Raw genomic sequence first — 24806 nt, forward strand, 5'->3', positions numbered from 1 at the left:
CTCACTGAGTGGCAGAAAGGTAGCCTGGGAAAACCCAGACAACTTCCGGCAAATTTAGATTTGCTCTGCAAGTCGTCTGGCAAAGACCCCATTCAAACCCATTTCTAATCCCTAGAAATCGCGGCACCAATCAGAAACGTTGGGGCGGGCTTTAGACGATGACGACAGCGCAGCGACATTGAAGCAGATTTGCCGCGTCTGTTTTAAGCGATTTAAACTTTTCTTTTTCGTTAAAACCCGAGCAAAGAACAACACTTGAAGCCTTCGTATCTAAAAAACATGTTATCGCTGTCTTACCGACTGGATTCGGCAAAAGTCTGATACCAGCTTGGCCCTTTGGTGGCTAAACAAATGGGTCTTAGCGAGAGCCCTCTGGTAGTGTTAATGTTTTACAAAATAGTTTTAAGTCCTTTTCAGGCGAGAATGTAGTTGTTTAAAGCTCAAATATGTGGTTTATTTATAAAGAGAGCGCCTTTTTTTTTTTATTTGATCTGCCGTTTTCGTTTCCAGTGGTTCAGCGGCGCACAATCGATCATTGAGCCCGCCGAGAGGCGCCTTTCCTCTGCCAGTCCTTCTGCCGTCTGCCGCTGGCTCTGATTTCTCTGTAGTGGTTAAATATAAGATATGATTCGTCTCGTCTTGTGTAGATCTAACGGCTGATCGTTGCTCTCATTAATCTATAATTTTTTCCCAGACAGATCGTTTTGTCTGAGGGCAAAGTGAAGTTTCATAACTTTATATTTTTACGATATTAAACTTTACCGTTGTAGTCTCCTAGCGCTGACTTTGACTGAATTGCTTTATTTATTGTATAGCTTCTTATACCTTTTACTTATACTTTTATAATTGCTATTGATGATCACACATAAACTGACATTTAACAAAAAGAGACTGGGTTGTGTTTTATGTCATATTTAATGTATTACAGTGATAATCATATATGTGTGTGTTTTTTAAAATGTAAACGAAAAGAGGCTGGGTTTTTTTATATTTCGTTTAGTTATAAACATGCATTGAAGATAATATGCATTTCCTGCACTACATATACAAATATATACAGAGTGATACTGTCAAGAGCATTGTAGGCGGACTAGTGTCCTCCCGTCCTCGGGAGTTCGTTCTCCGGAGTCAAACTTGGTAAGTCACGGACGCAAGTCAGAAGTTCGCGTACGAAATATGTCATAAAACACCCCTGCCTTATTTCATAAAAATAAAAAAAAATCTTAAACATAATAGCCACACGAATGTGTTTCAGACAACGCGTAGCTAGGCCTACATTGATTATATATATTTATAATAAAACGAAGTATAAACACCCTGCATGCCTCTTTTCGTTTACATTTTAAAAATAATATATTAAACATTAATATGTGGTTTAGGTAAGGTGACCAGATTTCTGAAATGGAAACCGGGGACATTTCCTATTTGAGAACACAAGTACAGACAAGAACGAATATTGAGAGACGCCAGAGTTTCTCCGTCGCTCTGCATACGTCATCTCCCTCATCGCTCTGATTGGTTTGAGGTCTATCCAATTGCGCCGAGAGCCATTTGAGCGACGCCCGTTGGTGACGCCCCTTTGGAAATGATTTGTCTATGAAGCTTTGCCAGACCATAACTCAGTTACTACTGAGAATGGTCTGGTTTTAACCAGGCTAGCAGAAAGGCTGAGCGGCTATGGCAAGCCGTTTTAGCATATAAAACTATGGTTTGACTATCCATAAATATATTTTGTATAGTCATAAATGTATTTTGACGAGTCATAATTATAATTTGACTAGTCAGATTGATATTTAGAGATATCTGCAATTATAATTGCACTATATATCTCTAAATACATACAAATGTCACACTCAAAGGTAATTAGAGATTATTCAGTTTCCACTAGTCAGAACTATATTCTAAGATATCTGAATTGTACCTGCTCCTAGTCAATTAAAAAGAGCAACAAAAATAACCTGTATACACAGGATGCTCGAGGAGCAAATGCAGTTCAACAGCTCTTAAAGGGGCCATAATTAATTAGAAACTGGACTCCAGTCAGCGAAATGTGGATTTGCAGTTATCCTTTTGTGTCAATATGTTGAAATTTGTGGTTAACTACCCAATATAATGTTAAATATTGTACTGATAACTCAAATGTACATCTTAGATTCTGCATTATTGGATGTTTTTAAATAAACACGGACAAAAACTATACAAGTTTTAGGGCTAGACGAGTCGATATGATGATATAACATTGATATAAGTGGTTACCCGGATTTATACCTTACGTATATTGTATTTATTTAAAGCATTCACAGGCAAATTTTTCCCGCCGTGTCAGACAGTCACCGTGATTTTGCCAAGTAAGATGTGTTCAACATCCTCTGATCCTGGATCAACATTTAATCAACCAATCAGAAGCCTCTGATGTCATCAGCGTGTGCTGACCAAATGCCATCAGTCCATTTTAAACGTTCTCTCCACCCTTACCTCGACTGACTGACAAAAGGTAAGTTATTTTTTCTGTACTCTTTATTTAACTGTCTCGTATGGAGATAGATTTGTGTCTTTATTACATGCGATAAAATAAATGATCCGAGAGAAAAAAAAAAGTTTGAGAGAAAAAGTTATCACAATGATAGCAAAAAAGCATTTCATGAGAGAAAAAAAAATATTTGAGAGAAAAGGTTTTCATACCAATAGCAAAAAATAATATTTGAGAAAAAAAAAAGTTTTGAGAGAAAGTATTTTCTCATAGAACATTAAAAAAAATACATTTGAATTTTTTTTTACTATTTCTGAGAAAAAAAAATCTCTCTCAAAATACTTTGAAAAAACTCTCACATATATATATTTTTGCTATCAGTGTGAAAACATTTTCTCATTTTCTCTCGAAACGCTTTTCTTTGCTCTCGATGCAATTTCTTGCTCTCGTTGATTTCACTGTGAGAATTGTGTCATGGGCGGGGCCACGTTCCTATTGGCCAGTCGGGTGAGCATCGTCTTGTCTTGGGAGTCGAACTGAATCATTACACCATTGTTCGGTTCACCTGCATGATACCGCCTCCGCCTTATTATATTATAGCCATCATGCTAGGTAAACTTGCAAACTCACCTGGTTTATATACTATTTTTAAATCAAATGCCAAATGAATGTTTTGATTTAGATAGTTTCACTGTAAGTGAAGTTTTCACTTGTTTCGTAACGTTAGTTCACTGACAACCGGGGCAATTGCCCCTTCATTATCACAGACGTATAGCCTGCGATAATTAATGCAATATGGCTCAGCTTGTCAGTGAACTTATGGTAGTAAATCATCTGAAAGCAGGTGATGGCGATTTACTACTAATCAAGGAACCGGCTTTACTGATGAGATGAAAATAACAATGTCCTCCAATATTTCGTAGGCTAAACATTTACATTTCCTCTATTTATGGGTACCATTTAGTCCCAGATCTGCCATTTTGAGGACCCACAGGTGTTTCTAATGAATTGATTGCATTGTCTTTGAAGTCTATGAAGTAGATCAGACAAATGAAACAGCTGTGTGGGTATTCGAAATGATGAGACTACATGAAAAATAAACCCATGAATTGAAGTCATGTAAAGATCTTTTGAACTCTAAGGTGTTTGCCATTAACGTTGGTTATAATTATAATGTAACTATGTAAGCAGTGTTTCCCTCAGAACTTTTAGAGACGATGGTTGGACCTCAGTTCAGGGGAACGCAACGAGGGTCCTGGGGTATGCACCCCGGCCGGAAATTTGTACGTTTAAATCAAATGCATCATTCTGGTGCACTCTGAGAGCAACATTAAGAGGTTAAATTTATGCTGCTATGTTTATAGCATATATTTCACATATGCATAGCCTTCATGTCAACTTGAACTTGGCTGAGCCATATCGCATTAGCTAATTATCGCAGGCTATACGTCTGTGATAATGAAGGGGAAATTGCCCCGGTTGTCAGTGAACTAACGTTACGAAACAAGTGAAAACTTCACTTACAGTGAAACTATCTAAATCAAAACATTCATTTGGCATTTGATTTAAAAATAGTATATAAACCAGGTGAGTTTGCAAGTTTACCTAGCATGATGGCTATAATATAATACACACTCATTCCTGAATATGAGTGCTATTTTTTAACGTTTAATCTTCAGTGATGCTGAACTTGCTAAGCCAGCTGTGTGTCATCATCTTACCCAAACATTGGAGTGTCCGTGCTCAACACTGCTAGCCATAAGGCGGTGGCGGTATCATGCAGGTGAACCGAACAATGGTGTAATGATTCAGTTCGACTCCCAAGACAAGACGATGCTCACCCGACTGGCCACAATTCTCACAGTGAAATCAAAATCTGACACGAGAGCAAGAAATTGCATCGAGAGCAAAGAAAAGCGTTTCGAGAGATTTTTTAGAGAAAATGTTTTCACACTGATAGCAAAAATATATATATTTGAGAGTTTTTTTCAAAGTATTTTGAGAGAGATTTTTTTTTCTCAGAAATAATAAAAAAAAATTCAAATGTATTTTTTTTTATGTTCTATGAGAAAATACTTTCTCTCAAAACTTTTTTTTTTCTCAAATATTATTATTTTTTGCTATTGGTATGAAAACCTTTTCTCTCAAATATTTTTTTTTCTCTCATGAAATGCTTTTTTGCTATCATTGTGATAACTTTTTCTCTCAAACTTTTTTTTTTCTCTCGGATCATTTATTTTATCGCATGTAATAAAGACACAAATCTATCTCCATATTCTCTGCAGCCAAAAATATGGCAATGTAAATGTATTTATTCACTAAAAAAGTCCTGAAATTGAACACTTAAATGGCATAATGTGATGCAACCCTGAACATACACCCAACAGCCATGTGCTGTTTAGCTAATCAAGTCAAGTCAACTTTATTTATATAGCGCTTTTTACAGTGCAGATTGTTTCAAAGCAGCTTCACAGTGTTAAACAGGAAAATAATGCAACAGAATTTTATTCAGCCGTATAGCCGTTCCGGGGAAAACGGTGATGTCATCGGTTCATTTCAATTATCATACAGTGACAATCTGGGCTTATATCAGTAATTAGATCAGTAATTTAGTTTACTAATTAGATTTATTTGGATATTTAGTTGAAAAATATTGTCCCCAACTGGGCAAGCCAAGCCAAAGGCGACAGTGGCAAGGAAACCAAAACCCCATCAGGTGACCTAATGGAGAAAAAAGCCGCGTTTCCACCGCAGGAACTTTACCCCGGAACCAGGAACTTTGGGGGGGAACTCGGTGTGTTTCGACCGCAGGAACCAGGGTCTAAATGAAGTTCCGGGTAAATATTTCCCCCTCCAAACGGCCCTGCTTGCGAGGTGGGACTTTTCAAAAGTTCCCGAACTTTCGGGGGTGGGACTTGGGCGCTGAACATGCTGATTGGTTGAGCTCTCGCAGCTATTTTTTTTTCCAATGCCATATTTACAAGTCTTTTGCGAGTGGGTTCCGTGGGTTTTGCGTTCAGTAAATATTTTTTTTGCAACAATGGAGTTCAACAAAAAATTCGACCGATGGACCGACGACGAGGTTCAGGCTTTATTGAGCATATATGCGGAGGAGGACATCCAGCGGGAACTGGAAACGGCGACCCGCAATGAAAAGGTATACCTGAAGATATCGACTCGGTTCCAGTCACACTGGAAAACAGTGCAGAGAGAAGTTGAAGAAATTAGACAAGATTACAAGAAATTAAAGGATCATAACAACCGGAGCGGTTCCGACCGGCGTATCAACAAGTGGCATGACCGCCTGGACGTGTTGCTGGGACACAGACCGTCCTTTTCTAGGGCAGCGGTAACGAAAGACTCGGCTAGTGCGTTGTTGGAAACCATCCAGGAATCCGAGTGGGTTGAAGGTAAGTTAAATATATCATCTTGGTATCATCTGTTAAACTCGTTGCAGTGTTTAAACACGTTGCAGTAACTTTTTTCAACGTGCTTTTCCAGGTGTAACGAGTGGCCCTGATGAATCGCAGGCAACGGAGACCAGCGTGTTTTCCCCCGCGGTCACCAGTACGTTATAAAGCTGACAAAAATGTGTATATATTTAAAAACTGATGTGTAATCCTTAATGGTTTTGTTGTTTTTAATTGTAAACTTAAATTGCCCATGATAAAAATTGCACACTGGGCATTGTTCAAGCTGGGCAAACAATTGTTCATTATTTGTAGTGAAAACACTTTAAATAATTAATTGATGGTTTCTATTGTTTCATGGTTGCCTTGTGTATTAATTTCCATGTGTTTCTGTGCAATTTTTCTACTTAGAGAAAAGGAAAAGGGACTGTGACTTTCTTGATGCACTGAGGGACATGGAGGATGCTAACCCTGCAGCATGGACAAGAACTGACCAATATATTCAGCTGTTACTGGAGAGCCAGGCCGAGGAGAGATGAGGAGGCAAGAGCTGGCATTCCACCAGTCAGAAGCGGAAGAAAGCAGATGGCAGCAGAGGGACTTTCAGACCGGGTTTCTGTCTGTTCTTGGACAGTTTATCCAGTCGTTCAAGAAATAGCCACAATGACCAGCCGCTTGAATGAAGCATTTGCACTACCACATTTGTACTTTATATATTGTACGTGTTGGCACAGCTCTTGGACAGGTTACTGAAAAATACACTTTTTTTATATTGTTGTTTTCACATTTTATATTTTCATTTTATTGTTCTAGTAATTTATTTGTCTTTGCACACTTTTATTTTAATTTTGTAAGAACTAATCTGTCTAAAATAAAGTAAAATGTGTAAAATGTCACTGTGTCTTTAATTTCCACATTCTAACTATATAACCACATTCTAATTGTATTCATATAGTGTAGGAAGCAAATAAAAGGGCTGCTGCTCGCAAGTCTTTCTGAATATGCACATAAACATATCTAGAAAACCCAAATATTATATTTTTAAATGTATAACTATGTGAATGTAGTATAATAACTTATAACCACAACTTAAGTGAAGCCATAAGTGTGGTCCTGCTTCATTTCAAATTTGAGGAAGAAGTCTCTAATATTATGCATTTAATGAAGCATATTGTAATACTAGTCATGTGATTTTTGTTTTGTTTTGTGAATGTTAAGAGATGTTATTGTGATAAAAAATAAAATACTTGCAGTCTAGTACCTAATCTTTCAACCGCTTAATTCAGTCTATTGTTTTCATTCAATTAACTTTTCACACATCTGTCATGAATGACTGAAACCTCATTATCCTTTTATAGAAAATGTTTTGTTTTGGAATTGAACAACACATTCAGATTTTGGATTGCCCATCATCCCATTTTGCATTAAAATGGTCAAACCAGGTGAAAGTGCACGTTTAAATAAGCAGTGTTGGTAATGTGTGTACATAATCAGCAAAAGCAGCGCTGCTTGCATCACCTACACTTGTTATTGTTGCAGACAGTATCGCGCAAAAGTGATTACTGTCCGTCGGTGACTGGGAGAAGCAGTCGCGCGCATTCCCACGTCACCGGACTAATTTGCCTAATCTCCCCGGTACTTTAGACCGCGGTGGAAACGCAGATTGTAGCAGGTCTGGGGGAGAAAAAGTTCCTGGGAAAAAAGTTCCTGGTACAAATAGTTCCGGGTAATTTCGGTGGAAACGCGGCTAAATATACCTTGGGAGAAACCAGGCTCAGTCGGGGTGCCAGTTGCTCTGGCCAATAGCTAAGCTTACTTTACTCCAATCCCCTAATGGCATTCCTTCTCTCTTACATTTGCACACAAATACACATTTCATATTCAGTTTTAACAACTTTATATTATTTTTTTTATAAAGGTCATTAATTCCTGATCTTTAAAACAGACTGCTATGATTTTGGTCAGAATAAAGTGTGCCAAAAAGTATATGACATTTTAAAAAAAATTGTAGAATCATTGCTTTTTAATCTGATTGTAAACAATATTTTGACAATTGCTTTTCAATACAGGGTAGATTAATTAATAAATGTTGATCCAGGACCATCATAATCAGTTTAATATGGGGTAGATTCACTAATGTTGATCCAGGACCATCATAATCAGTTTAATATGGGGTAGATTCACTAATGTTGATCCAGGACCATCATAATCAGTTCAATATGGGATAGATTCGCTAATGTTGATCCAGGACCATCATAATCAGTTCAATATGGGATAGATTCGCTAATGTTGATCCAGGACCATCATAATCAGTTCAATATGGTGTAGATTCGCTAATGTTGATCCAGGAGCATCATAATCAGTTCAATATGGGGTAGATTCGCTAATGTTGATCCAGGAGCATCATAATCAGTTCAATATGGGGTAGATTCGCTAATGTTGATCCACGACCATCATAATCAGTTCAATACGGGGTAGATTCACTAATGTTGATCCACGACCATCATAATCAGTTCAATATGGGGTAGATTCACTAATGTTGATCCAGGAGCATCATAATCAGTTCAATATGGGGTAGATTCACTAATGTTGATCCAGGACCATCATAATCAGTTCAATATGGGGTAGATTCGCTAATGTTGATCCAGGACCATCATAATCAGTTCAATATGGGGTAGATTCACTAATGTTGATTCAGGACCATCATAATCAGTTCAATATGGGGTAGATTCACTAATGTTGATCCACGACCATCATAATCAGTTCAATATGGGGTAGATTCACTAATGTTGATCCAGGAGCATCATAATCAGTTCAATATGGGGTAGATTCACTAATGTTGATCCACGACCATCATAATCAGTTCAATATGGGGTAGATTCACTAATGTTGATTCAGGACCATCATAATCAGTTCAATATGGGGTAGATTCACTAATGTTGATCCAGGACCATCATAATCAGTTCAATATGGGGTAGATTCGCTAATGTTGATCCACGACCATCATAATCAGTTCAATTTGGGGTAGATTCGCTAATGTTGATCCACGACCATCATAATCAGTTCAATTTGGGGTAGATTCGCTAATGTTGATCCACGACCATCATAATCAGTTCAATTTGGGGAATATTCACTAATGTTGACCAACACAATATCAGTCCGCTTCAGATATGTGTCTACATGAGGTCAATGTGGAGTAGCATATCAAATTAATTAAATTATAAACCCTTTAATTTAAACATACTCATGTGAACAGATTTTATATACAGTAGTTCTGTTATGTTTGTTTCGAGAATAGACATGACTTTGTTTTCCTCACTGGAATTCCTACATAACTTGTAATATTCTAAAACATCATTCGGACGCAATAAATACATGAAGGCAATCCTAAAATGGCATTCTATGCATTTGTCGTGTGTAATAAAGTCTGTCAGTCATCTTTTAGAGCGCCATCCTCAGGCTGAATAATGCAAGAACATTAGAATTCTGTCAAAATTGTGTCTGCTGTGTTCAGCGATTACAATATAAAGCTTACAAATTGGTTATCATAAACTAGCGCTAAGACCCAGAAACTGCCCTACCTAAATTTATGTCCAGGAGCCGCTACTGGCTCTGACCAATTAGATATCTTTGTCTTTGGTTCAGTTGTGGCTGTTTCTCCTCCTCTCACATAAATTACATGTTATCTGATGTTATCCTTTGAATAAAAGGTCTTTATGAAGAAGAAGGTCTGTTTTGTATCTCTGGTGTTATCTTTGTGCAAGTCACAATGTCTTGTACTTTTGACCGTTAGTCTTTGGTTAACTGCCTATTGTTGACAAAGTTTTTCCTTGCAAGCTTGCATGGCCTTACAAGTACCTAGTTGGGGTTTTCTAGACTGAATGGCGTCCCAAATGGAAGATCATCTGATTTAGGGTCCTGTGTGTTGATTCGGAATCCAGCTCTTTGGTCACAGTATGAAAGAATCACTCTGATCGGAATCGCTACATTCAATGCAGAATGCTAAAAAGAAAAGCCAAACATTAGTTTACAAATACAAATATATTGTTTAAATGGTTACTGCCTTGAGTTATTATTTTGGAATAAATGTAAAAAACTCTATCTTGATTAAATGTATACTTGGTTTTAATAAATAGAACATTACATAGTGTAAAAATACCAAATAGAATTGTAGTTGGTTTCTCTTTTTTATGTAATGTTTATTTAACCAGGAAAATTAAAGGGGTGGTAAAACACATTGTTTTGAAGGCTTGATTGTGTTTGTGGGGTGCACTGTAACATGTGTTAATGCTTCGTTTTTTTAAAAAAATCATTATTTTTCATATATTTGACATTTATTCTACACTGCTCTGTCCCTCCTTGTAAAACGGTCTGATGCTTTCCGGGTTGTATGAAGCCAGTCCCTCAAAAATACGCAATGGGCTGAGATTGGTTAGCTGGCCCAGTGTGTTGTGATTCGCTAACCGCAGTGTATGTTTGTCGGAAACGTCACGCCCCTTACCTTACCGGTAGACTTTGCTTTGGTCAATATTAGAAACGATGGCGTCAATAAAACCACACCAATCTGAGCCCGAATCAGACCCAGAACATTTTAGTGAAGATGATCGAGCAGAACCTGTTCAGTCCTAATGAGTAAAGACTGCAGATCTATAGTGATCGCTACTGAATGGCACTGTTACTTTTGTATTTTTAGAACGATTATAGCCAAATATCTGTCGCAAGAACTATTAACCCAAAACACTAAGCACTGGCTTTACTATAGTAGCCAAATCACACACAGAACCATGTTTAGCATGCCTGTAGATACATAATACATAAAAGCTCTAATCAAAGAATCATTTACACTAATGCCAAGTTCGCTGTTGAGATTTTAACGTTAGTGTTTGTAACGTTAGGTGTTCGTCGGATAACGTTAAGTATGAATGAGCATTTAACAGACTGGTTTGCAGAACAGCTTTGTCATCTGTTTACTTCCTTGCTACAACCTATTACAGGAAAACACATCGATGAAAAATAAATCAGACTTACAGGTTGTGGCCCGTAAACAGCTTCTGTTTGTAAATCCAGCTTTCAGGTCAAGCCGTTGTGCATATCCTGCATTGAACTCGCGAACATTGTGAAAGTTTTCCTCCGTGAAATGTGCTGCGGGAGCCCCGCGCGCGTCGTGCATTCACACACTGGCTGTCTTATGCAGCTGACGTTGTGCAAATCCGGTGTTGAACTCGCGAACATTGTGAAAGTTTTCCTCCGTGAAAAACTGCTGCGGGAGGGAGCCCCGCACGCGTCGTGCATTCACACACTGGCAGTGTTTGTCTTATGCAGCTGACGTTGTGCAAATCCGGTGTTGAACTCGCTAACATTATGAAAGTTTCCCTCCGTGAGATGTGCTGCGGGAGCCCCGCAAGTGCCTGTTCCCTTCTGTCTCAAACACACGTGCATATAACATGCTGTATGTTAAACGCTCTGCAACGCACCCCTGTCCCTATGAAGGCTGAACAAAGCAAGTACCCCAGACCTGCAATCCGGATGAATATAACAGCGTTTCCTCTGCATCGCGGCAACAACACTCCAGCCTAACTATACCACAACAGCGCCGCGATACAAAATGGCCTCACCCCCCCTATTTAATATTCTTGGAGGAGGGGTTTATGTAAATATTGAGCCTGGTGATGTCACCAACCCTGGAGGAATGTGTGTAGTCCCTACCGGCCGTTTGCTGTAGTTCTTAGAAACTGATTTCTTTAAAAGCAAATATCTCCCTTTGCTTTAAACTTTGAACGTTGTAACTTTGCAGATGTTGTTTATGCTAAAGCAGCAACATTACACGCTAGCTTAAGTTAGAATAGTGAAATCGTGGTTTACCACCCCTTTAAGTGTAAAATAAATTGTATATAAATAAAAAATGTGAGGACTTTACCTCCTCATATATACCTCATATATTATAGAAGGGCTAAACATCTAACTTGATTAAGGGCTGTGGGCCAAAAGTATATGTTGCATTGTATTCAATCATATATATATATATATATATAATATACACACACACACACACACACACACACACCATACAGGCATAACATTATGACCACTGATAAGTGAAGTGAATAACATTGATTATCTCTTCATCACTGCACCTGTTAGTGGGTGGGATATATTAGGCAGCAAGAGAACATTTTGTCCTCAAAGTTGATGTGTTAGAAGCAGGAAAAATGGGCAAGTGTAAGGATATCAGCAAGTTTGACAAGGGCCAAATTGTGATGGCTAGACGACTAGGTCAGACCTATGGGTCAGACTCTGAGCATCTCCAAAACTGCAGCTCTTGTGGGGTGTTCCCGGTCTGCAGTGGTCAGTATCTATCAAAAGTGCTCCAAGGAAGAGACAGTGGTGAACCGGCGACAGGGTCATAGGCGGCCAATGCTCATTGATGCACGTGGGAAGCGAAGGCTGGCCTGTGTGGTCCAATTAAACAGACGAGCGACTGTAGCTCAAATTGCTCAAGAAGTTAATGCTGGTTCTGATAGAAGTAGGGTTGGGTACCGAAACCCGGTGCCAATATAATAATAATATGTACCGGACCGAATCAGAACGCAGATTTCGGTTCCTCATTTCGGTGCTTAAATTCAAACGTGCTTTCACGCTTTGGCTGGCACTGAGCCAGAGACAGACGCTCAGCGCTCGTCACATCACAACTCATGACAAATAGTGTTTTCAACCACATCAGGTTTATTTCAGGTTTCAGACATTTAAATGCTCATAAGTACTAGCAAAATACACACACTGATGTCAATGAAAGCGGCTATGACAATCCTTTCAGACGGTTATAATTTGACTAACGTACGTGTTGTTTTATTCACATCAGATACATGCACATTATATAGTAACTATAGTTTACTCTATTCTTCTTCCAGTTCACTGGTCACTTACTTTCATGTATTTCGTGAGACGAGAATGAACTCAAGTGTTGTAAATCTGACAGATCCGATTCTGAGGCGCAAACTAACATGGCGCCGCCCATTGCGCTTTATAGATCAACTAACACACATTCACTCACACATTTGAACATCAGATAGTTCGTGACACAGTTAAGAAGTTTGTGAATATTTTGAATAAAAAGAAAAAAACGAAATAAACCCGATACAGCTGAGCTGTCAGCCCTATTGCGGCTGCTGTGTGTCATATGAGAAGCATGACGTGTCGCCATGGAAACATTAAGGCGATGCAGGGACGGATTGGTAATCTGTGCGTTCTGGAAAAGTCCAGAACGGCCGTCCAACTGAGGGCCGTCGCCCGTCGCCTCGTCGGCAAAAAAAATAAAAATAAAATAAAAAAGTCTATGGCTATTAGAAAACGTAAGGAGAAAAGTGGATGGGAAAAAGTTTCCAAGTCTCTCGAGACTACTGGCTTTTTGGTTGCAGTGCAACTGCCAGCACACTACATCGCTTAGCCACACTGAGACTGTAGAGGACCAGCAAGTGGAAGCTGAGCCTGAGCTTCCACAGCCTGGTCATGATGAGGAGGGACAGACAGAGTTAACTTCACACCAGCAAGAGGTCCTGGTAAGTGCCAGTAGTAGCAGGACACATTATAATAGGCTGCCTTATCCCTATCTTAGTGAATTGCATAGTCAGCTACCTAAATTATTGTGTGTGTGTGTGTGTGTGTGTGTGTGTGTGTGTGTGTGTGTGTGTGTGTGTGTGTGTGTGTGTGTGTGTGTGTGTGTGTGAGAGAGAGGTGCGGGCGCGATGCCGCGATCGAACAGTGGAAACATAAAAACAATACATAGGCTACTCCGTCATTTTGTTCATACAGGACATCATTCAAACTGCAAAGTATATTTGTGTACACTCACAATAAAACAAAACATTGTGCTTTTGTCAAAATGAACTCTTGTCAAGCTGTAACCTACTGTCATCTAACCAAAATCTCTCACTCACTCACCTAAGGTATTGAATTAAACGGGAAATCATCAGGCATGCATTGCTACCACTCTAAACGTGCTAACATACAAGGAAGGGGGATAGATAATTGACTACATTTTTGTTTAACCAAAAAATCCTAGCTTGCACTTTCTGTCTGTCTTCCATCAGAGTGCAGTTTTTCCTTGTCTTTGGAATTGGCACAATGTGGTGGTTGTTTGTGAAAGCTTCACAGACAAAATTAATAGGGCCTAGCCATTTTCATCATTTCACAGCCTTAATATAAATCAAAGTTTATTATCATCATTGGTTTTGAGATGTTACTTGTTGTGAATACCTTGTCTGATAGTCTGACAGTATTGTGGCATAGTACATCCTGGCTAGTGTCTGTTGCGCACGGCTAAGGGCGAATGGCCGGATGATGGGCCTAATTGGGAGAAAGTCCAGGGCTGTTTTTTAGCCCCAGTCCGTCCCTGCGGCGATGCGTTCTAAAATATTTAGCCAGAGAATATGATAATATTTCAAAATAAAGCTGAAGCTCGAAGCTGGTTTGTAGCACACCAAGAACACAGACTACTTTGCTGTTATTACTGTAACTGTTATTTATATTAGGCTTGTTGTAGGTGGCTTAGGTTGTACTGTGAATTTGTAAATAAGTCAATAATAATCTGTAAATAAGTAAATTGTGTTTTGTATTTATTTATATTCATACATTTAAGTATACATTACACTTTTAATAAATGGTTCAATTTAAATAAAGAATGAATTAATAAATAAAAAGCCATTTAATGTCATCCACCTCTTTTTTTGGCCTTTTTTTTTTAAAGTATCGGTTCAGGCACCGTTTCACCGGTACCGTTTTAAAAGTATCGGTTTGGCACCGGAATCGAAAAAACCCCTAACGATACCCAACCCTAGATAGGTGTCAGAATACACAGTGCATCTCAGTTTGTTGCACATGGGGCTGCATAGCCGCAGACCAGTCAGGGAGCGCTATTGTTGCAGCTGTCTGTCATGTGAGAAGCATGACGCGTCGCCATGGAAACAATAAGGTGATGCCTTCTAGAATATGTAGCCAGAGAATATGGTCATATTTCTGCTAAATAAAGCTGAAGCTTGAAGCTGGTTTGTAGCATACCAAGAATACAGACGACTGCTGTTATTACTGTAACTGTTATTTAGTGTTAAATTAGGCCTATTATAGTTGGGTCAGGTGGCTTTGGTTTTACTGTGAATTTGTTAAGTAAATTGTGTTTTGTATTTATTTATATTTATATATTTAAGTATACTTTAAACTTGTAATAAATTGTTTAATTTAAATAATTTAAAAAATAAAAAATAAAAAGCCATTCTTTAATCTCGTCCACCTCATTTTGTGGCTCTTTTTTTATTTTTTAAGTTTCGGTTCAGGCACCTTTTAGGCACCGGTACCGTTTAATAAATATCGGTCTGGCACCGGTATCGAAAAAAACCCAAATGATACCCAACCCTAATGACACCCCATGAGAGACAGCACTGAATGCGTCTCTCGTGTCTCGAATTTTGAAAAAACTGACAATAGTCAGGATTTTTTTTTTGTCTGGGTTAAAATAAGATGGCATATTTATTCCGAAACCCCTGGACATTATATGTTTAAATTTGCTGAAACACTATAGAAACTAATAATCTGCAAATGATCTGCCTCATAACCTGATTAAAAAAACGTGTGTGTGTGTGTGTGTGTGTATGTGTTTTCATAGTGACTTACATGGTGGAATCCAAGACTTGGCTTCAATGCTGGAAATGATGTTGATGTTTTTTACTAAGAAAGTAAACACGTAATTAGAATAGTTATAAAACGTACTACTTCAGACTTATGTGCCATCCAGAAGCTTGCATTCTGCAAGTGAAGCAAGCAAGCTTGTGGTGCCATCCCAAAGAGGCACAAAATCACTTTCATGGACCTGTTCCCTGCTGGTGGAATAACCAGCGTAACTTAACCCGAGTCTTTAGCCATTTTTAAGACACAACCAAATACTTTTTCGTCATAACTTGACCCGTTAATGCTAACATTTAGATAATCTATTTTATTTCTATTTTTTTCTTCTTTTTTTTTACTTGCTATGTGTACTCTGCTAGACTAACTGGGACTTGTCACAGGACTTACATGTTGGATAAAATCATCTGCTAAATGATTTAAATGTAAACATTTATTTTTAACATGCTCAAGCTTCTTGTCCCTTGTTACATAATGTTATTAATTTCTGAAGTAACTGTTACTGTCACTTTACCTCGACCAGATATTTTTTTCTTCTCTTCTTTACAGAACTTCTCCAGTTTTTCTTTCAGTTGAGAGACAGGTTGTCTCACATCTTCATAAGAGAGGGCCGAACTGACAGTAACTCTGGATACATCTGTGGATTCCAGAGGTTCAGAAAGAGACTGGAAGCTCTGGAGAGAATAAAAAAACAGAACACAAACCCACTTTACATATCAAAAAATGTGTCTGTAGAAAATCACCTATTGCACCTTTAAAGTTGGAGTATGCAGTTTCTGCACTATTAGTGTCACTAAGCGGAACTGCAAAAATAAAGCATGTTGTCAAATAACCTTTGCAAACAACCCTTTCGAGCATCACACACAGCTCTTAATGGTCTGTAAAAGTGAAGGCATGTCTCAACAGGTAAAAGAAGGCTACTTTCAGTAAAAGGTGCAACATATTAGGAATACTTTTAATTAGAAGTTTACCTTACCTGTCAATGTAAACTGACTATTAGTATTAAGAATTGCATTCTTACTAGTAAAAATGTAATTGTTAAGCTCTCTATTAAGCGCTACTACCTCATTATGATAATCGCGCCTCATGCATATTCACACAGAATGGGTGACTGCACTTCCGGGTTGTTCAGTCAAGCCTTTTTTTCCCCTTTTTAAAAAAAAAGATGAATAACAGTTCTGAGGCTCTAATCTGTTAAAGTAAAACTATTTGTTAGTGTTGATTAAATTGAAATTGACATTATAAATGGATTATGCTTTATAGAGAACAAATATAGTTAGACCACATACTTTAAAATGAACCCAAAAATGAAAATTCTGTCATTAATTACTTACCCTCATGTCGTTCGACACCCGTAAGACCTCTGTTCATCTTCGGAACAAAAATTAAGATATTTTAGTTGAAATCTGATGGCTCTGAAAGGCCTCCATTGGCACAATGCACGGTTCACTCTCAAGACCCTTAAAAGGTACTAAAGACGTCGTTACAAAGTCCATCTCACTACAGTGGTTCTACAATAACTTTATAAAGCGACGAGAATAGTTTTTGTGCGCAAAAAAAACTAAATAACGACTTATATAGTGATGACCGATTTCAAAATAATGCATCATGAAGCTTCAAAGCGTTATGAATCATGTGTCAAACCGCCAAACTGCTGAAATCAGTTGACTATGGCGATTCAAACCGCTGAATCGACTCACTGATTCATAACGCTTCGAAGCTTCATGATGCCTTGTTTTGAAATCGGTCATCATGATATAAGTCGTTATTTAGGGTTTTTTGCGCACAAAAACTATTCTTGTCACTTTATAAAGTTATTGTAGAACCACTGTAGTGAGATGGACTTTGTAACGACGTCTTTAGTACCTTTTATGGGTCTTGAGAGTGTAAAGTGCATTGTGCCAATGGAGGCCTTTCTGAGTGATCGGATTTCAACTAAAATATCTTCATTTGTGTTCCGAAGATGAACGGAGGTCTTAAGGGTGTCGAACGACATGAGGGTAAGTAATTAATGACAGAATTTTCATTTTTGGGTGAACTAACCCTTTAAGTTCTTTTTAAATGTGAATTCACACTCGCACAGAAAAGATGCATACAGGGCCTAAAACTAACTTTTTTCCACACCTGCCAATGGCTGGTGCCTTAAAAATGTATAGGCCATTACCAGCCATGAAACAAACAAACAAACAAAACAAAAACGGGCAGTTCTGATGACCAAATTTTTTAGATAGTCTACCAGTGAATTTTCAGGTACAGAAATTTAATCAAATGAAAAATAACACATAGTCTTCAATGTATAGATTAAACATAGATTGATCCTTATTAAAGTTTAAAAAGTTCAGTCAAGGGCAGTGAGTGAATAATTATTACATTTTTTTTGATCAGGGCCGGAGCTAAGGGGGGAATTCGTGGGCCATGCCCCCCCAAACGAGTTACGGTGCCCTCCCTAACTCCCTCCCTCCCCACTGAACGAAGAGAGGTGGTTTTAACATTAAGTGACATGGCATCTGATGCACAGGAGCCAATGGCACATGTCGCTTTGCTTAGTGACACATCCGATGGCACATCCGGTCTTCAATGACATGTGTCACTTAAAACTTGTGACGTGTGCCAGTGGATAGTGACATGTGTCACTGAAATTGTTGCGAAACACTGACACTGAGTCGCGGAACATGTAGCCGTATGTTGTGACACCTCCAGTAGTGACTGACAGATGAGTTGAGCAGCTATACTGACGTAATTGTAACACAAAATCCTAAATAAATAGCCTAATTTAGTGATATTTTAACACTGGCCAGCACAATAACCGAGTTTCTTGAAAATCATTTCTTACGTGTCCAAAAAGGATTACATGCTGAGATACTTGCAATCGTCTTTATTTATACAAGTGCAAAAAAGTGCTCTGTGCATTTCAGTCACGTGGGACCTTCCTCAGTATAGCTTTAATTTTTCAAAAAATGCTTTTATGGAATTATGTAATAAATAAAATCCATTTGTACAAATTAACTCCACAATGTAATAAATCATGTTTGACAGCAAAAAGCTAAGTGTTCCGCGACAATGTCAGTGGGACATGATGCAATCCATTGGCACGTGTGTCACTACAACTGACATGTCTCTTTCTGTTGTGGCACCTCCAGTATTGCACCCACAGCTGTCTGCCGGAGTATAATGCAGATTATATATGCACTTAATTGCAGAACGATATATTTAATTAATACATTGCTGCCAAACGTATGATTTATTATATCACACTCACAGTGTTATTGGATGGTAAAAATATGGTAGTAACTGGTATCAGACAAAACGTGAACTGGTTTTGATTTTGACTAACAGACAAAACAGATATCTTCTGACAGAATCTGGTAAAGCAATTGAATCTAACAGATGCTATTATTTTATTAGCTTAGATAATAGTTATCACAGTGAAATTAGGAGGGTTGTTGCTTATGACAACAGTCCAGTTACTCAGATCTCAGTTACCTGCAGGTAATGCATGTGATCGTCTGTGTGTGAAAGCTGCTCCAGGTCAGCGTCTCTCCTCCTCAGATCTTCAATCTCCTGCTCCAGTAGCTTCAAGTGTCCTTCAGCTCGACTCACTGCAGCCTTTTCCTGATCTCTGATCATCTGTGTCACCTCAGATCGGCTTCTCTTAATGGAGCGGATCAGTTTAGTAAAGATCTTCTCACTGTCCTCCACTGCCGCCTGTGCAGAGCGCTGTTAGGACACACACACATAATCAGATGGTTCAGTGGGATGGGAAAGTAGCCTAGCACTGCGCTCCTTAGTGAAAAAACATCTCACCTTGTGAGTCTCCACAGCCTCTCTGAGCTCCTGAAGCTCTTTCTGTCTCTCTTGGACTCTCTGCTGGAATTTTTCTTGTATCTCTTCAACCTGTTTCTAGAGGAGGAAAAATCAGTTTGTTTGAATTGTTTCTGGATATTGCAACTATTTTAATATTCATTTCAACAATACACTCTAAAAAATTGTTTCTCTATGGAACTAAAAGTGGTTCTTTGGCTCGTAATCATAGGGGAACCACTTTAAGTGCTGTATAGCATCAAATCTTGGTTCTTCAGCAGTTTTTTAAATTACTGAGGTGCTATAGCACCGCTACCATATACATTACCCTTTAAGATATGGTGCTATATAGCACCAAAAGTGGTTCCCCTACACTCTAAAAAAAAAGGCTCGTAATCATAGGGGAACCTTTTTTAGTGCTATATAGCACCAATTTTGGTGCTTCAGTGGTTCTTCAGCGGTTCTTCAGAGGTGCTATATAGCACCTTAGTCAAAGAATCGGTGAAGAACCTCTGAAGAACCGCTGAAGAACCTCTGAAGAACCACTGAAGCACCAAAATTGGTGCTATATAGCACTAAAAAAGGTTCCCCTATGATTACGAGCCAAGAACCATTTTTGGTGCAATATAGAACCTTTTTTTTTTTAGAGTGTATGATTACGAGCCAAGCCCCACTTTTAGTGCCATATAGCACCATTTTTTTGAGTGTAATATTATTGTGTGATAAATAATGTCATCATTAACAGCATAATGACTGCAAGAATCAGCATAGTTTATTTATATGTGCTTTCAGTTACCTGTTTCTCGGTCCTCTCTGCTTCAGCTGGAACAGTATCGTGATTTTTGTGTTCATCCAACACACACATCAAGCAAATACATCGCTGGTCAGTGCGACAGTAAGCCTCCAGCGGTCTGTCATGTTGAGGGCAGATCATCTCCTGGATTCGTCCAGAGGCATCAGTCACTTTGTGTCGTTTCCTTAAAGGTGATTCTTCATGACACATAAAGTGATTTTGACAGTAAGACTCCAGACACGTCCGACAGGACTTCACAGCTTTGCGTTTCCTTCCCGTACAGAAGTCACACTCCACATCTCCAGGTCCAGCGTAACTGAGAGCAGGAGTTTGGCGTTTTGTCTTCCCTTTCTCAACAATTTCAGCAAACATCACATTCTTGTTTAAAGCAGGTCTTGGAGTGAAGGTCTGTCTGCACTGAGGGCAGCTGTAAACTCTCTTCTGATCTTCTTTATTCCAGCAGTCTGTAATGCAGCTCATGCAGTAACTGTGTCCACAGGGGATGGTCACTGGATCCTTCAGGAGATCCAGACAGATCGAACAGCTGAACTGATCCCGAGCCACTGAAATGCTGGCTTCTGCCATTTTACTGCACACAGATCCATACAGCAGCTTATCTACACTTAGGTTTCGTTTTCCCTGAAATAAAGAGCTGAAATAGTGTCCAGGTGTTTAAAAGAAACATGCAAAACAGGTATGCCTGGTATGACTCAATTGTATTTTAGTGTAGATAATAAAGAACATCCATAGGTATCAGTCTGATGCTGAAGCCAGGACTGGAGTAGACTTTGCTAAGAGCCTCGTCATTAACAGACATTTAATAAGCCAAAGCAATTTTTAAATTTACAGTTAGAGTACATTATTAAGTTAGGCCTATATAAATTAGAGGAACACTTTTTTTTATAGTAGCTCCTTGGTTGTTGCCCATATTCTTGATTTATCTGCTTTATCTGTGTGATAGTATATTTTATAAATAAACTGTTTCTAAACTTTTGTTATCACTATTTTAATGCATGTTAAAGTATCATGATACCCTGTTTTAGCCTGGTTGTTCACACCTCAGAGTTAGAAAAAGCTCAAGAGATGGGCATGTAAAGGTGTGGAAAAGTGGGAGTGTAGAGGGTGAAGAGGGTAGCAGGTCTGTGTTTTATTGGTTGTTGTCTAACCAATAAAACACAGACCTGCTACACACTCATACAGACACTTAGATGTAGAGGGTATGCACATGACCGGAGAGATTGCGGCAGAGATTGAGTGGCAGAAAGGCTGAGCGGCTATGGCAAGCCGTTTTAGCATATAAAACTATGGTTTGACTATCCATAAATATATTTTGTATAGTCATAAATGTATTTTGACGAGTCATAATTATAATTTGACTAGTCAGAATGATATTTAGAGATATCTGCAATTGTAATTGCACTAGTAAGAATATGGAGTCAGAATAGACTCATTAATAATTCACGCAAAAAACAAGATGCACACATGTGTAACCAATTTCACATGCATGAAACCAAATTCACGTGCACAAAAAACAATTCACGTGCGCAAAATAAAATTATATATTCATAAAATACATTTCACAAATGCAAAACACAATTCGTAGATTTACAACTGTGCACAAAAACTTTTGAATGTTTAAAATGTACACATTCATCCTGTAATGCGAATGTGCAAATCGTCATTCACGTGTGTGAATTGCCTTGGATGTGTGTGTGTGTTTTTGACACTTTCCTGGCAGCGCAATCCTCCCTACACAGAGGAGTCGTACTCTTTAGCCAATCAGATTTAAGCTCATCAATCGGCCAATCATAACCGCGTGAGGGCGGGCCCACCTGAATGTTACGTCATCAGCGTTCGACCGCAGTTAGAGATCATGGCTAAGCAGCAGAGGTATGTATGTGAAGTTTGATCGGTTCATTTCTGTGTTTAATGAAACTAAGAACTTAGCAGTTAAGAAACTATCACTTCAACTGATCTCTGTGTGAAAATAAACATTTAGTAGTATTGATGGATTCTTATGTTTACTTCATAAAGAATTCTGCATATGCACACCATACAAATGTAGGATTTTAGATTCATAAACTCCATAGAAAGCATAACAATGGTTTGAATGATGAGAGAAAGTGTATATAAATAGACGAATTAGATAAATAGATATTTTTCACGTGGTCTTTTATTTAACTATTATTTAATTAGGAAAGAGCAGTCACAACAGTGTGTTTGTACCTGCATGTCATGTCCACCACACATTCAACTGATAATAATTTATGTAATGAAGTGCATACATTGGAGACCATTTATATTTAATATATGCTTTGTTTTAACTTTAAGCTGCACATATATGCAGTTTTATTGTTTCAGATTTCCCAGACAGATGATGTATGAAGTTGCAGAGACCAGTACCGTTACCTTACCATTCCTACTGTAATTCTTTCAAAACACTCATGTTGCATCCCTTCATTTTGACTGTTGTTTCAACAAGAGGCTGAAAGTCATGCATTGTTACTGTATTAATGTACACACTCAAGGAATAAAGCCCTGCTATGCATTATTAAATGTTCTTGTTTTATGTCAGAATTAAAAGATTCAAAGAGATTTGCTACAGTTGATGTATACGGTTTATTAATTTGAAAGTTTCTGAATCCTTTGGGAATAAAACCTATATGAAATGACTTTATTTAAGATTAAAGAGAGTTCACCCAAAACATTTTTTTTTATTCATTTACTCACCCTCAAGTTGTTCCAAACCTATTTGAATTTCTGTTCTGCTGAACACAAAGGAAGATATTTGTAAGAATGTTTGTAACAAAGCACATCTCTGCAGCCATTGACTAACATAGCAGGGAGAAAAATACTATGTTAGTCAGTGGCTGCAGAGATTTGCTTTGTTACATTCTTCTAAATAACTTCCTTTGTGTTCAGCAGAACAAACAAAACTCAGTACAGGTTTGGAACAACTTGAGGGTGAGTAAATGATGAAGAAGCACAACATGTAGTACAGAGCAATATAATATATATATATATATATATATATATATATATATATATATATATATATATATATATATATATATATATATATATATATATATATATATATATATATATATATATAAAACATTGTATATAAATATATTCTGTAGTTGTGAGATTGGCTGATTAACAGTTTGAAGCTGGGTTAGTTCTTCAGTCACGGGGCACTGGAAACACAATGTCATTGCATGGCTGGTCAGGGATGTTGGTAGTGTTCCAGTAAGTGTCTTTTCTTTTAAAGTAGATAAATGTTTATCGCCAAATGATACATTTAAGTGCAATACATCAGGTGAAAGTTAACAAATGAAATGTGTTCAATCTAGCCGCCACTAGCCCTTTCTCTGTCAGAACACATCAGATTTTGGTTTGATATTTAAAGCAGTCAGCACGCAGTACAAGAGCTGCAGACAGAGGAAGAGCAGGAAGCAGGACATGAAGTGATGGTAATATAATTGAATATAGTGTACGGAGTAATCTTAGTAGTATGATGTTAATTGCATCTTTGTCTGATCAGCATAAAAACGCTTTTTTGCCAGGCAAAGTAAAATGAATGCTTCACAACATTGTCCTGTGACATTAAAAATCTTGATGACAATACAGCACAGAACATGTAAGTACATGTGTACTGAATAGATTAAGACATAAATACAAATTATAAACAAATTATAAAAGAGAATAAGGAAACATGAATTTAGATGTTTGTGACTGCTATCCAGATGTCACGCCAAAGGTGTACAGGAACAATACGTGTAATAACAATTTAACACTGTATACTGTTGCACAAATGGCAAAATATCTTCATCACTAAACAATGAGTGCTCATAAAAAAAATTGTACATAGTGAAAAAATATCTTGATGAGGCCAGTGCTAAATGGGAGCTATTGTCCACCCAGATTATTGTTTTACAATCATTTGTGTGATTGTAACTGAGAGAGATGTCTGTCTCTGTACCTGCAGCTAAAATACAAAACAAGCATCATTTCCTCTTCATATGGGACATCTGATTACCACAGCAGTTGCTTACATCTGTTAATATTGAATAAACTCACTTCAACTGATCTCTAAGTTCTTAGTTTCATTAAACACAGAAATGAACCGATCAAACTTCACATACATACCTCTGCTGCTTAGCCATGATCTCTAACTGCGGTCGAACGCTGATGACGTAACATTCAGGTGGGCCCGCCCTCACGCGGTTATGATTGGCCGATTGATGAGCTTAAATCTGATTGGCTAAAGAGTACGACTCCTCTGTGTAGGGAGGATTGCGCTGCCAGGAAAGTCTCAAAAACACACACACACATCCAAGGCAATTCACACACGCGAATGACGATTTGCACATTCGCATTACAGGATGAATGTGTACATTTTAAACATTCAAAAGTTTTTGTGCACAGTTGTAAATCTACGAATTGTGTTTTGCATTTGTGAAATGTATTTTATGAATATATAATTTTATTTTGCGCACGTGAATTGTTTTTTGTGCACGTGAATTTGGTTTCATGCATGTGAAATTGGTTACACATGTGTGCATCTTGTTTTTTGCGTGAATTATTAATGAGTCTATTCTGACTCCATATTAGAAATCTTATTATATATCTCTAAATACATACAAATGTCACACTC

The 24806-nt window shown here is 38.0% G+C and overlaps 1 protein-coding gene across 2 annotated transcripts; it reads right to left on the reverse strand.

The window, feature by feature from the left end:
- Positions 1–7086: 7086 nt before the first annotated feature.
- LOC307128244 (E3 ubiquitin-protein ligase TRIM8-like) lies at positions 7087–20781 on the reverse strand. 2 transcript variants are annotated; one of them, XR_013816755.1, is made up of 7 exons: positions 20150–20781; positions 19357–19452; positions 19036–19269; positions 16067–16226; positions 15544–15597; positions 8365–9882; positions 7087–8263 (listed from the first exon to the last, which is right to left on the reverse strand). XR_013816755.1 is itself a non-coding variant. In XM_079819948.1 (6 exons), the coding sequence occupies exons 1-6, from the start codon at positions 20729–20731 to the stop codon at positions 9830–9832; spliced, it is 1179 nt and encodes a 392-aa protein (XP_079676074.1). In that variant the 5' UTR covers positions 20732–20781; the 3' UTR covers positions 7890–9829. The 2 variants fall into 2 exon arrangements, 1 of the variants encoding a protein (XP_079676074.1); XM_079819948.1 differs by having other exon boundaries at positions 7890–9882.
- Between the last annotated feature and the right edge of the window lie 4025 nt (positions 20782–24806).

This window comes from Gobio gobio (assembly GCF_949357685.1).
Source record: "Gobio gobio genome assembly, chromosome: 6".
Classification (NCBI taxonomy): domain Eukaryota; kingdom Metazoa; phylum Chordata; class Actinopteri; order Cypriniformes; family Gobionidae; genus Gobio; species Gobio gobio.

Bases quoted from the DNA above. Each gene is read 5' to 3' on its own strand.
- LOC307128244 (XM_079819948.1), bottom strand. From the start codon at position 20,731: ATGGCAGAAGCCAGCATTTCAGTGGCTCGGGATCAGTTCAGCTGTTCG. The intron at 19,270-19,356 runs GTGAGATGTTTT...GTGTCCTAACAG, and splicing joins AGGCTGTGGAGACTCACAAG to CGCTCTGCACAGGCGGCAGT. The intron at 15,598-16,066 runs GTAAAGTGACAG...TTACTTTCTTAG, and splicing joins GAAAAAAATATCTGGTCGAG to TAAAAAACATCAACATCATT.